Raw genomic sequence first — 12,225 nt, 5'->3', positions numbered from 1 at the left:
TGCCTTCAAAACTAATGAAACTGTAATGTTGTATGTAAAAATGTTAGAGGTATTTAAACATTGTTCTTTTTGGATATTGAGGTCTGTAAGATATTTCCTTTAATCAGTTTTAAGGAAGGGAAGTAACACATTTTATAAATAAAGAAAATAACAATAACCAAAAATCTCTCTGTAAATTTAGTGGGTTTAAAGTGTATTTTTCTACATAAAAATTGTACAAAGTTTATTTTTAACATTAAACATTCCATTTTGTTTTCGTCGTAGTTGTAAATAATTTAAAAGAAGTGGAGTAAGAGTGTGGCTGCTATGACCATGGTGTATTTGGGATTGAAATTTTACGAGCATGATAATGTTCTTCCTGCTTTTTCTTTGTCTGATTTTTTTGTTTTGCCTTTGGACAAATATGTATGTAGGAAGAAGCGAAGCAAACAATGTTACTTTTGTTCCATTCCCTTATTGCCAGACAAACTAGATACACACGTATACACGACCTGAGAGCTGAAAAAGAACAAGATTGGATTATGATGGCATTACAGATCTAGGTATCTAACAAGTAATGGCTAAGTTTTCTTGAAATTGTACTAGTTGTAGTAGGTTGCTTATAATGTATGTTGGACAAGTTGAAACATGAGTCAAAAACACCTGATGTTCAACTGTTGGGTTTTTATGGGAATCGGTGTTCATACGGTATCAGGACACTTCGTGGGTTGCCACTTCGCCTGGACACTTCATACCTTTTGCAAAGTACAAAGTGACTTTGGAGACTTTGTACCGTGGACACTTTGTACCTTCTCACAATTCTTCAATTATAAGACACTGTTATTATATTACACTTCTCATGAAAATAAGTATTTCTTTCATTAATGTAAACCTCATGTGCTGTCTTTTAGTTTACGCACAAAAGTATTTAACCTTGTTGCAAAACTGTATTTAATAGCAACATAAATAGGGCACTTTCAGGTAGTTGTATTCTTGAACATGGTTTTTTTCAGACACAATTTTATTTGTGTTCTCTTGTACAAATGACCAACAATGCTATAGAAATGGTTGCAATAAAAGACATTTTGTAAGAAAACAGTTTTTTGGTTAGTTTGCTTTTATGTGCTGTATTTATTTTGCATATTATTTATTTGCCCCATATTGAATAAGTTGAAGTTCATAGGCGTCTTTTCTCTCTCAATTTATGACTTTCTTTGAGTAAGTGGGGATACATTTCGGACTATTTTAAAGACAACTACTTGATCATGTTCCAATAACCCTACATGAATGCTAGAATAACCATGGGATGTAACCCATTGCAATATAAATAAATAAATAAAATATAATTAACCACTTATTATTACAGGATATATTTTGTTCAATAGTTTTAATGGAATACTTATAACTTTTCACGAATTTTTTCTTTCGGATCGAATCGGACCTAGGATAATAATAACGAGAAATTTATAAAGCGCAAAAACAATAGCAGAGAGAATCCCCCTCAAGGCGCCGAAGGATCAAGGATCTTTAAAGGCACTTGACGACACCTATCTAAATGCATAAGATAACAAGCCTGTGAAAATTCAAACTCAATTTGTCTTTGAAGCTTCGAGAGAACAATGGAAGAAAAAACACCCTTGGCGCACAAGTTGTTTGCTTTCAGATGCTTGAATTCGACACCTCGACTGAGGTCTCAAATTCACTTAAAATATTTTAGTTAGTGAGAATATTACCTTTTTCTCAAAAAACGATGTTACTTCAGAGGGAGTCGTTTTTCCCACTGTTTATAATGTCAACAACTGTCCATTGCTTGTTACCAAGAATGTTTTTATGCCAACAATTATTTTGAGTAATTACCAATAGTGTCCAGTGCCTTTAAACAACAATCAGTTTATCCCAGCCCCTCCCCCTCCTCTTTTATGAACGTTGCTAGTCTTCATTACGTGCACGTTGCAATAGTGGGTTGTTCTTTACACTAACGAAATCGTTATTTAGTCCTATTTGCCATAGCTTTTATTGCCAACATATTGTCAAACATGTATAAAAATGATATTTTAATGTTATTATTCAACGAAAATGATACATTACCATGACAAATTAATTTGTTCTAAATATTTAACAGAAAACGGACGCGTGAAATGAAAGACTACACACCGTGACGTCACATCACGGGTTCTACAACCTGGCTCCTAGACTACATAACTAAGTCCTCATGAGTTTACACGAGCAGGAAATGACTAAAACATTTACTTTCGGTACCAGTCTGATTACTAAATTCATCATTCGTTGTATTTTATGCAATTCGGGGAGTATGTAGTGACCTTATTTTCACAGTTTTCGAGTATTAGGACTAGGTTAAAATATAAGAGACACGATGGGTTACTACAGCTATACCGTCACGCTTCTATTGGCTTTGATTTTCATCGGAATATGTAAGTAAGATCGTTTAAATTCACAAATGTTTACTTGAGTGTGATCGGCGATATTGTTCATGTTATTTCAATACAGTGACGCCACTCTCACACGATTGAGAAATTGATGGATAAAATAATTTATCAGTCACCAGTGGTACTCTAATTAATTGTGAATGTTGTACCATTGCTCATTAATAATCTTATACGACCTTTCATTATTGTACCAGTGACAATCTCACATTCCCATTATAATTTGTATTACCTTGTCATTAATTGATATGGAGGTCTTTTATTTTTAATTATGATTCAACTATTTAACTAATTATTATTCCATTCACTCAAAAAATCAAAATGGAAACGACTTGAGTCTTGACCATCAATCAATCATTTTGACTGGTCTGTAAAGTGAAAACATGCACAATTTCACTGTGTGCCGTTGATAAAGCACTATAGTATTTTACTATTACTACATGGATGATGATAATCGCAGCTATTTTAGGAATAACCTGTATGGCACCAACACTTTTTCACTCATTTTGGAAAAGTTTCCGTATGGCGCCACCATTTTTTTATTTGATATTAAATAATATAGTAGCTAATTTACCTCAATGAGATATCCCTTTTTGTAAAAATGAATGAACAAGTGGTGGCGCCATACGAAAAGTTATCCCTCATTTTTACAAAAAAGGATATCTCATTTGATTGAGGTAATTTAGATACAATTAAAAAAAGTGGTGCCGCCATACGGAAACTTTTCCAGTTTAAGTACTAGCTACTTCCACAACCAACTGACTAAACAAGGACATATTTTGGAAGGCATGGCCGGTGGCTGAGTGAAAATTTGAGTTTGTAAAAATTTTAACATTTGTAGAAAAAAGTACATTTAATTTTAAAGAAACAATCTTCACATCACATGGTTTATAACTTGTTTCTTGTTGAAAAATGGGATCTTTTACTTCTGATTGATACTTTCCACATCCCACAAATTGCGATAAATATAACTTAAAGATTTACTACTCAAGACTTCCTTGCTTTAAGATTCTTTCCATCATGTGGCGCGCACATTTTTCTTACTTCTGATAATATGCCTAACTGGAGGTTTAATAAATGTTTTACTTTTGTTGGTTGGGATGAACTTGACGCACATTTTTGCATTACAAAGGAATGTACTATTCATTTCACGAGGCCTTTTTGGCTGAAACTTTGATAATCAATTACGCCCAAAGTGAAAGCGTCAGCAAACTAATATTTTGGATTTATTCGTTTGGTATGATGATGTATCACTCTAATTATTAAGAAGAAGATCTGAGAACCCATAAATCACCACTTGGTACATTCTTACAAGCAGATAGTTTTAAAAAAACAAATAAGAAAATACTTATTTGTCAAGAAAACATTAGGAATTAAAAATTACAATTGGGAAAAGAAGCAAATGAGCATGTTGAGATGCACCAAGCGAGAACACCGTTCTTTAATGTCAAGTGCCTTTAAAGTCAACAGGAAACCATTCAAAAGGCAAGTGACTCAAATAAAGAAATGACAGATTTTGATCAGTTGAAACCAAACAGGAAGTGTAAACACTCATTGATATAAACCGTATTATGGGAAACGCTTGTATGACATGTAGTCCATTTCCACATTTTAAATGGTCGTTTGGTGGCTAAAAAAGCATTTAGTTTTCATTATCATACAATGTTTTGCGGGTAATAAAACCAAGGAAGCCTCATTCACCATAGCTTGAAAGCCTGAGGAAACCTGTAAACAAGGATGCTTGCTTTGTGAACCAGAAACACCAGGGTTAACCCCTACTCTTCCACCATAAGTGTTCTGGGTTCTTTTGGGCACAATCCTAACACACACGACCTACAGCTTAATGTCCCATCCGTAGGACATACATGTAGCAACTATTGTGTAGCGACTGGGACTCAAACCCACAGTCAGGTGCTCTTAACTGTTTGGCCTTGACAAGTTTTAAAATGTTGATACAAAATAATAGCAATAACCAATGTGATCACTCGTAAAGGAACACGTTGTTTTGGATCGGACAAAAAGCGTTTTAAACCATTTGTTATGAAATGCATATGGTTAGTAAGATGTTTTAAAAGTAGAATATACATGTAATGATCCACACAAGTATCACTCACAATTGCACAGTTTTCATTTCACGTTGCGAACTAACAAGGTCGACCATTTATGGGAGTAAAACAATTGACTCCCGTAAATGGCCGACCATGTTAGTCGACGAGGTAAAAAGAAAACCACGCAATTTCGAGGCATATTTGTTTAGATAATTGTTTTCTACTTTTACAATATCTTTCTAACCATATCAATTTTTTTTAACAAACGGTTACAGAACGCTTTTCAAAGACCAACTCGGCCGATCCAAGGCAACGTGTTTCTTTAACTCATCTTCACAAGTCTGTTTCCTCCACTCTAACTTGATGTAGTACTATAGTAAGTCAGCAACAAATAAATGATGATGTACAATGGTCAGGAGGTATTGTATGTACATGTAAGCTAACTTAAATAATTTTGTTACTTTGTTTATTTACAGTTTTTGCGTATCTTCTGACAGGCCAACTCTACAGACTTGACTTTGGATGGTGAGTACATGTACAATCACCATTGTTAACATGACCTTAAAGACAAATGAGATCAATATTCTCTCAGTGCTTGTTCTAATAAAAACAGTTCAGAATTTCAGTAGGATTTGAAACTTTGCATGGTGGAAATGAGTGCGGTTGGTTCTGAAAAGAACCGTTGGTTTCAACTTGACGTTTTGATCAGTATGCTCTGATCATTTTCTGGAGAAAGGATGTTTAGATGAGAAAGAAAATTTGGGCTCTCCAGAAGACGATCAGAGCATACTGATCGAAGCATCGAGTTGAAACCAACGGTTCTTTTCAGAACCACCCCAACTCATTAGAGATAGTCATTACATGGTGTTACCGCAAATCTTTCCATATAGTTCGGAATTTGTTTTCTCATTTGATTATGGTCCTGCAAAAACAATTCTGGTCCACAAAAAGTTTTGAGCTATAAAAGCTCTTGTGCATTTTTCTTTTAAATTCATTCAAGCCAAAGATTAAAGTGGTTACTGCAGTATAAGTAGTTTGAATACTTTGATTTCTGAATCTTCTACAGGTTTCTAACGTCAGTCAATCCATTCATGTGGGCCAATCTTGGTATAGCTTTCTCTATTTCACTCTCAGTAGTCGGAGCAGCATGGTAAGTGGGATATAAATGGTTTATTTATTTACAAATGTCATCGCAGCATTACCTGAATTGTGGCATAATTCACAATCGTTAAAAATATTACAATCATTATTAAAAAGCTTTACAATAGAAAATACATGGTGAAAATATGATAAAAAAACACAAAAACAATGGTCTGGCAGAAATGTACAAACAGATTGACTATATACAATTAAGACCAGAAAATTTAGCAATACATTAAAATGGTTTTAAGTGTTCAGGAGCTTGGTGAGGTAGGGCAATGGGGTATTTTGGAATCTGTTGGTTTTACAGTTAAACAAACCAAACTTTGCTCTTTGACATAGTTGCATGGGTGAGTTGTTTTTATGAGATATACCCAAATAGTACAAGTCATTCCTGAGAATGACAGCTTTGAGCAAGTTTGAGTGTCCACATTTAGTTGACCCGTGATTGACCACGGACCAGCAACATACATGCTCAGTGACTCATTCACTCGAACGACTCGTTTGGAAGTCTAGCCAACCATCGGTACTACGGTGTTCAACACTTCCATTGCCTTCCGCCTTTTTGCTATGGTAAACTGGTTCACTTCTGTGCTTTACACATGTTAGCATGGAACAGGCTATCGGGACCATGGACAAAACCATGGTCCTGAGACTGGTTCCAAATGGTCGACCACAGTAGTCAACCAGTGGTCAATTTCCATTGCTTGAATGTGTGAAGGAAAATTTACACTTTTGAATTTTGAGCCCCAATGTTTGAATATGATAAGTTTTTAATATTTTTCCCATATTTCTTTTTTAGGGGCATCTTCACCACAGGTACAAGTATCCTTGGAGGGGGTGTCAAAGCTCCACGGATCAGGACAAAAAATCTTATCAGGTATGCTTTCATAACCAACCAATCTCTCTTTGTTATAAGATGACATGGATAATGTGAAACAATGAGTGTCAAGTGCAGATCATATTAAATTTTGATAAATGTGTCTCTGGATTACTCTGGAGTACCTGCTGCTAAAACATAAGGTCTGCACTGCCTCTAGCCACCGGGCAATCTCGGTGGTCTAGTTGGTATGACACTGCTCTGGGGTGGATTTCACAAAGAGTTAGGACTAGTCTTAACTTAGGGCTAGTCCTAAGTTAGGACGAGTAACTCTTCCTAACTCGAGATAAGACTAGTCTTAACTCTTTGTGAAATCGACCCCTGGAATTGCAAAGGTCGTGGGTTCCCATCCCACCCGAGTAATATGCCTGTGATTTCTTTTCTTCACAGAACTCGGGTAAGTACTGAGTATACAGTGCTAACAGACATCGGTGTATATGGGTAAAAACTAAAATGAATATGGATTTCGTTTGTTTACTTTGTAGTATCATTTTCTGCGAGGCGGTGGCCATCTACGGGATCATTCTAGCCATTGTTATTTCCAATCTACTTGAAGAGTATGATGAGAACTCTATATCCAAGGAGTTGTTACGCAAGAACTATTTAGCAGGTAAGAAGAATGCAGCACATGCCATAGTCTGATAAATGCACTGGATTGAATGTTAAGACTGGCAATAAGGGGTTAACCCTAACCACCCTCCCATAATCGTCATGAAGTCGGACGGCAGGAGAGTATACTGAGGGGAGGCGTATTACAAGGGGGCAGCCATCTATACCAAGGGGGGCTTGTAACACTTAAAGGCTCTGGACACCTTTGGTGATTGTCAAAGACCAGTCTTCTCACTTGGAATGGTGTATTTCAACATTTATGCATTCATTTATTTATGCATAAAATAACAAACCAGTGAAAATTTGAACTCAATTGGTCGTTGAAGTTGCGAGAGAATTTTCGAAGAAAATCCACCCATGTTGCACAAGTTGTGTACTTTGAGATGCTTGAATTCGAGTCCTCAGCTGAGGTCTCAAATTCAGTTCAAATATTTCAGTAAAAATCTACTGTCTCAAAACTTCAGAGGGAGCCAGTTCTCACAATGTTTTATACTATCAACAGCTCTTACCAAGTAAGTTTTAAGGGGGGAGGGGTTGCTGTATACTAAGGGAGGCATAATTGAGGGGGCAGCCATATATACCAAGGGGGCCTATATACTAAAGGGGGGAGTGCTATACACTAAGGGGAGACGGACATATAATGTAAGCATCATGGTCAGACAAGCTGGAATTTGAACCAAACGTTCTGATGACTTTCAACTGCTCTGTACTTGGCAATGGCATGATTTAAAAAAATGAAATTGTATGCAATTCGCCAGACACACAGGGCATGAAGGCCACTTCAAGGTGTGGGCTGCATATCAAGTATTTTTCCAAGGGCAGTTGCCACCCACTCCTGGGGCTGAAACAGGGTAACCCCCCCCCCCCCCACCTTTACAGTCCATACGGATGTAGGCTTGGGTGTCATCCATCGGAAGCCTGGCCGGTAGAGCCGAAAGCACTACCTCCCCAACTTTACCAAGCAGTCGTGGTTATATCACATGATATGTCATTGTCCAAATGTTCAGATCTTGTAAATCTTTTATATCGGTTCTTGCGCTTCAGGTTACGCCATGTTCGGAGCTGGCCTGACTGTCGGTTTCTCCAATCTCTTCTGCGGCATGTGCGTTGGGATCGTTGGGAGTGGTGCTGCCCTCGCTGACGCCCAGGACGGAAGCCTCTTTGTCAAGGTTCTCATTATCGAGATCTTTGGTAGCGCCATTGGACTATTTGGCGTCATCATAGGGATATTGCAGGTAAGTGGACAACACTTTGCTCTCAAAGGGTAAAGGAAGAGTAACCATTTGGGGTAATAATAATTGTGGCTTCTTATATAGTGCTTATATCCATCACTTGCTCTCAAGGTGCTGCAACATTCAGTATTTTCCTGCAATGTATTTGGGACTACGTTTGAAATATGAGACCTACTCCTTTTACACAGCATCAAGTAATGGTTGACAAGGTGATGTGGCGCAATATGCTGCCAATCAAACCAGGAACACCAGGGCGAACCCCTTCTCTTTCCGATAAGTGCACTGAATTGTTTTTACAAGTGTTACACAACCTAAGGGACCAAAGACTTTATGTCCCATCCGAAGGACGAAGCATCATGGCTAAGTGTCTTGCTTAAGGACACAGGTGTCATGACTGTGACTCAAACACACACACTCAGCTGATCAAACACCAGAGCTTGAGTCTATTGCTCTTAACCGCTAGGCCACGACACTGCATCACATGTCGGGAATATCCCCAGTGTTCAGGTTCTAATTTTCAAATTTCTCTTTTATTTTTTACTTTCAGTGTAATAGCTTCAGATTTGCAAGCAAGTGAGAAGAAACAAACCAAACTTTAACCCCAACTCAACGCTTCCCAACTTATGTTGTAAGTTTTCTTTGAACATTTTCAACAATTTCTTCTAATTTTGTTCGTCATTTTCGTTTGACTTCTTGTAGTGGACTTAAGGGTGTTGAACAGTTTTCAAAAGTCCACCTCTTTTTGGTATTTCTTGCTTCATGACAGAAAACATTCCAAGCCTATTGTGTTAAATGACTTCTGTAACTGTTTTTTTTTAAAGGATTTTGGTTCAAAGTAAACACAAAAATAACAAAATTAACAAAATTTATATTATTATGGAGCTAGGAATAATTGTTGACAAAATGTTGTTAGCGTTTCTGTTAACTGTTTTAGCAATAAATGTACAGTCCGCTGTCAATTGAAATTAGGGTTTGCTAGAGGATTTGTTGCATCCTGTAAATCTGTTTAATAATGTGGAAATTTTAATTATTAGAGCGAAACAGATAAAAGTATCATCAAGTATTAATTTCAATTGTAATCTCCGATTAATATTGACGGAGAGTTGTAGGAAATGTGTATAAAATTTGTAACATTGTTTAGATTCAGAGTAAAGGTATAAACTGTATTAAAAATATTTCCCTGTCATTTATGGTCCGCAAAAAAAGCTAAATCGGTCAATTAATAATACAAATTTTATGGCTATGATAGTAGTTTTACACAAACACGGGTGTATGCTAGGGGTCGATATTTATCAACATTTTCGCAAGCGCACAAACTGTACACTTTGTTGAGACCATTCATTTCTGTATAATCACACAGAAGTTACAGGAAACAGAAAGAAAAATGAAAATTTAGTTTTGTGTTTGGATATTTGGATACTACAATAGACCGTATTGAGTATGACGTCACCATTCAAAAACCTGCCCTACAACATGGCGTCTGTGAGCGTGTGCGTGTGCATGTGTGCCATAGAAACCTAACCGGGAACGCTGCGTGCTTTATTGATGTACGCAATAAGACGCGCCATAGGGTTTGCCCTACAAAATGGCGATGCCCTACAAGATGGCGACTTTCATAGTAACCAAGGGGTTATTCAAAACGGTCTATCCCGACATGACCTTTACTTTGTAGGTCAAACCTGGTTTGCGGGTGTTTGCGGTTGCTCTTGGCATTTTGGTATAAGCTACTTGCAACCGCTGACTGATCCCAATGTTGTACTTCCCTCAACCTTTTCCCGCCAAAACCAACGAACCTACACATGATTTATACGGAAAGCTTCTAATAATAGAAGTTGTTTTATTTGGAACAGAATTTGTCTCGATATTATTAATGTTGCTATTATTTAGATTTTTGATATTATGAGAATTAATGTATACATGTATACATACCTTCATGTTCAAGTCAATACCATAAGCTTCATGCAACTAAGGTTGAATTAAGCCCGGTTCATACTTCTTGCGAATGCTATACAAATTTTGGCGTCACAAACAAACAATTCGCAACAGTCAAACTGTGTTCAACATCCATGTGACGTCAAAAATCAGTTTGCATTCACATTCGCAGGAATTATGAACCAGGCTACTGGCAACCAGCCACCATGAACCAAGTTTGTGTATAGAACAGTGAATATTCAACTGGTTACCAACACATACCGTGGGTGGGATTTCGTGTTCAACCATGTCTACTGACCCATTGTCCTGGCATCACAGGCGCAAACCGTTTGCCCATGGCCAGCCATTTTGGGAGTTAAAATGTTAAACATGTACCAAATTTACTAAGCAGACTTATATGCTTAACATGACGTGTACAGTGTTTTGTCAACAGAGGGCGGTTTGAATGTAAACATAGGTCACATCGTCTATACTATGTACAGTTTACTAATCTCTTGACCAACCAGAATGGATATAACCTGTCCTGGTTATTTATGAATGTGACATCACACTTTGTCAGATTGATAAACTGCTGAATCTTAAGTCTTTGCGAAGCCCTCCACAGTACCATTAGGTTTTGTACAGTACTCTTGTAAAAATACAGATATAATCATTCTATAACAATAGATGGCGCTCCATATTGCATGTATTTGTGATTAAGTTAATATCAAGTTTGTTTGTTCTTTTGATTTACTGACAGATTTGGTATTTGATGTCTATGGTCCTTATGTAATTCAAATCCTAGTGCAAGTGGCCGACAGTAAAACATAACCAGTAGTCAGAATAGAGCCATATTGAGACTTATCAGTTGTGTAATTTCCAAAGGATCTTACTAGCCCCTTGCATAACGTGCAAGCTGCTGGTACGCAGAGGTCACATGCACGTTTTTTTACGCACCTAGAGCAGACGATCTAGCGTCTTCTACCTCAGTGAGGGCGCTGTTTGGAGAGCGTGACATCATAATGCAAGGGGTTTATTGTTTTACCAGTTATGCACAACAGATGTTACAATTGCACCAACAAAACAATTCAAAGTTTTTGTCCCTAATTTTAAATGTTGATGTGCAAGGGTTCTGATTGAGAAGTTTCTTACCCCCCCCCCCACCCCAAACTTCCCAGATTATTCCACTTAGTAATGTCATCATAAAATGTTGCAAATAATATAGCAAATAATCATAAATATAATAAATTGGTTGCTATTAATTGTGTACATGTACAAGTATGTATATGGATATTTTGTGTTAGCTCATGAAAGGTGAACATTGTATTAATGTAATAAAATACTTTATAATATGTGAAGTTCTTTCTAGTTATTGTGATATTTTTTTCCTCTGCAGAAGATGTCAACATTGACAAAATAGCAGAGTTTTGTTTTGCCCTCAAAAGCATCACTGGGATTTTGTCTTTCCGAAAAGTGCACTGGGTTCTTTTATATGCGTTACACAACACATGAGACCAAATAAAAAGGCTTAACGACCCATCCGAAGGACGAGGCAACGGTTTAGTGTCTTGCTTAAGGACACAAGTGTCACGGCTGCCCGATACAGAATATTAACGATGACGATAACTAGAGCAGGCTAATCAAAACATTGAGTCTAAATAAGAACTCGTTCTGTATCAGTAAAGAGAAGGTCCACTAAGCAAAAGTACTACTACCGGACAACATGACAGTTACTTAGTCTCACAAATTATGAAATCTTATTCAAATTATAATAATATTGAAGTCTTATATAGCGCACAAATCTACCAAATAAGGTACTCAAGGCACTTAGTATATACATTAAACAGAAAGATGGGTTATTGAAGTTATGAATTATGAGACCCAATGCTCGGTCCTAACAAAGCAACAACATCCCTTGTTGTATTTTGTGGCATTTGGTTTCAACTGTGTTGCATTCTGATGTATTAGGCAGGGTACCGTAT

General features: G+C 37.0%; 1 protein-coding gene across 1 annotated transcript; it reads left to right on the top strand.

Moving 5' to 3' along the window:
* Positions 1 to 2,234: 2,234 nt before the first annotated feature.
* Positions 2,235 to 9,740, top strand: LOC117297738 (V-type proton ATPase 21 kDa proteolipid subunit-like). The gene is made up of 7 exons (XM_033780886.1): positions 2,235 to 2,411; positions 4,948 to 4,996; positions 5,538 to 5,621; positions 6,414 to 6,491; positions 6,977 to 7,101; positions 8,145 to 8,335; positions 8,880 to 9,740. The coding sequence occupies exons 1-7, from the start codon at positions 2,354 to 2,356 to the stop codon at positions 8,907 to 8,909; spliced, it is 615 nt and encodes a 204-aa protein (XP_033636777.1). The 5' UTR covers positions 2,235 to 2,353; the 3' UTR covers positions 8,910 to 9,740.
* Positions 9,741 to 12,225: the final 2,485 nt, after the last annotated feature.

The sequence above is a fragment of the Asterias rubens genome, chromosome 12 (genome assembly GCF_902459465.1).
Source record: "Asterias rubens chromosome 12, eAstRub1.3, whole genome shotgun sequence".
In the NCBI taxonomy this organism is placed as follows: domain Eukaryota; kingdom Metazoa; phylum Echinodermata; class Asteroidea; order Forcipulatida; family Asteriidae; genus Asterias; species Asterias rubens.
This window is presented reverse-complemented; position numbering and strand designations above follow the sequence as displayed.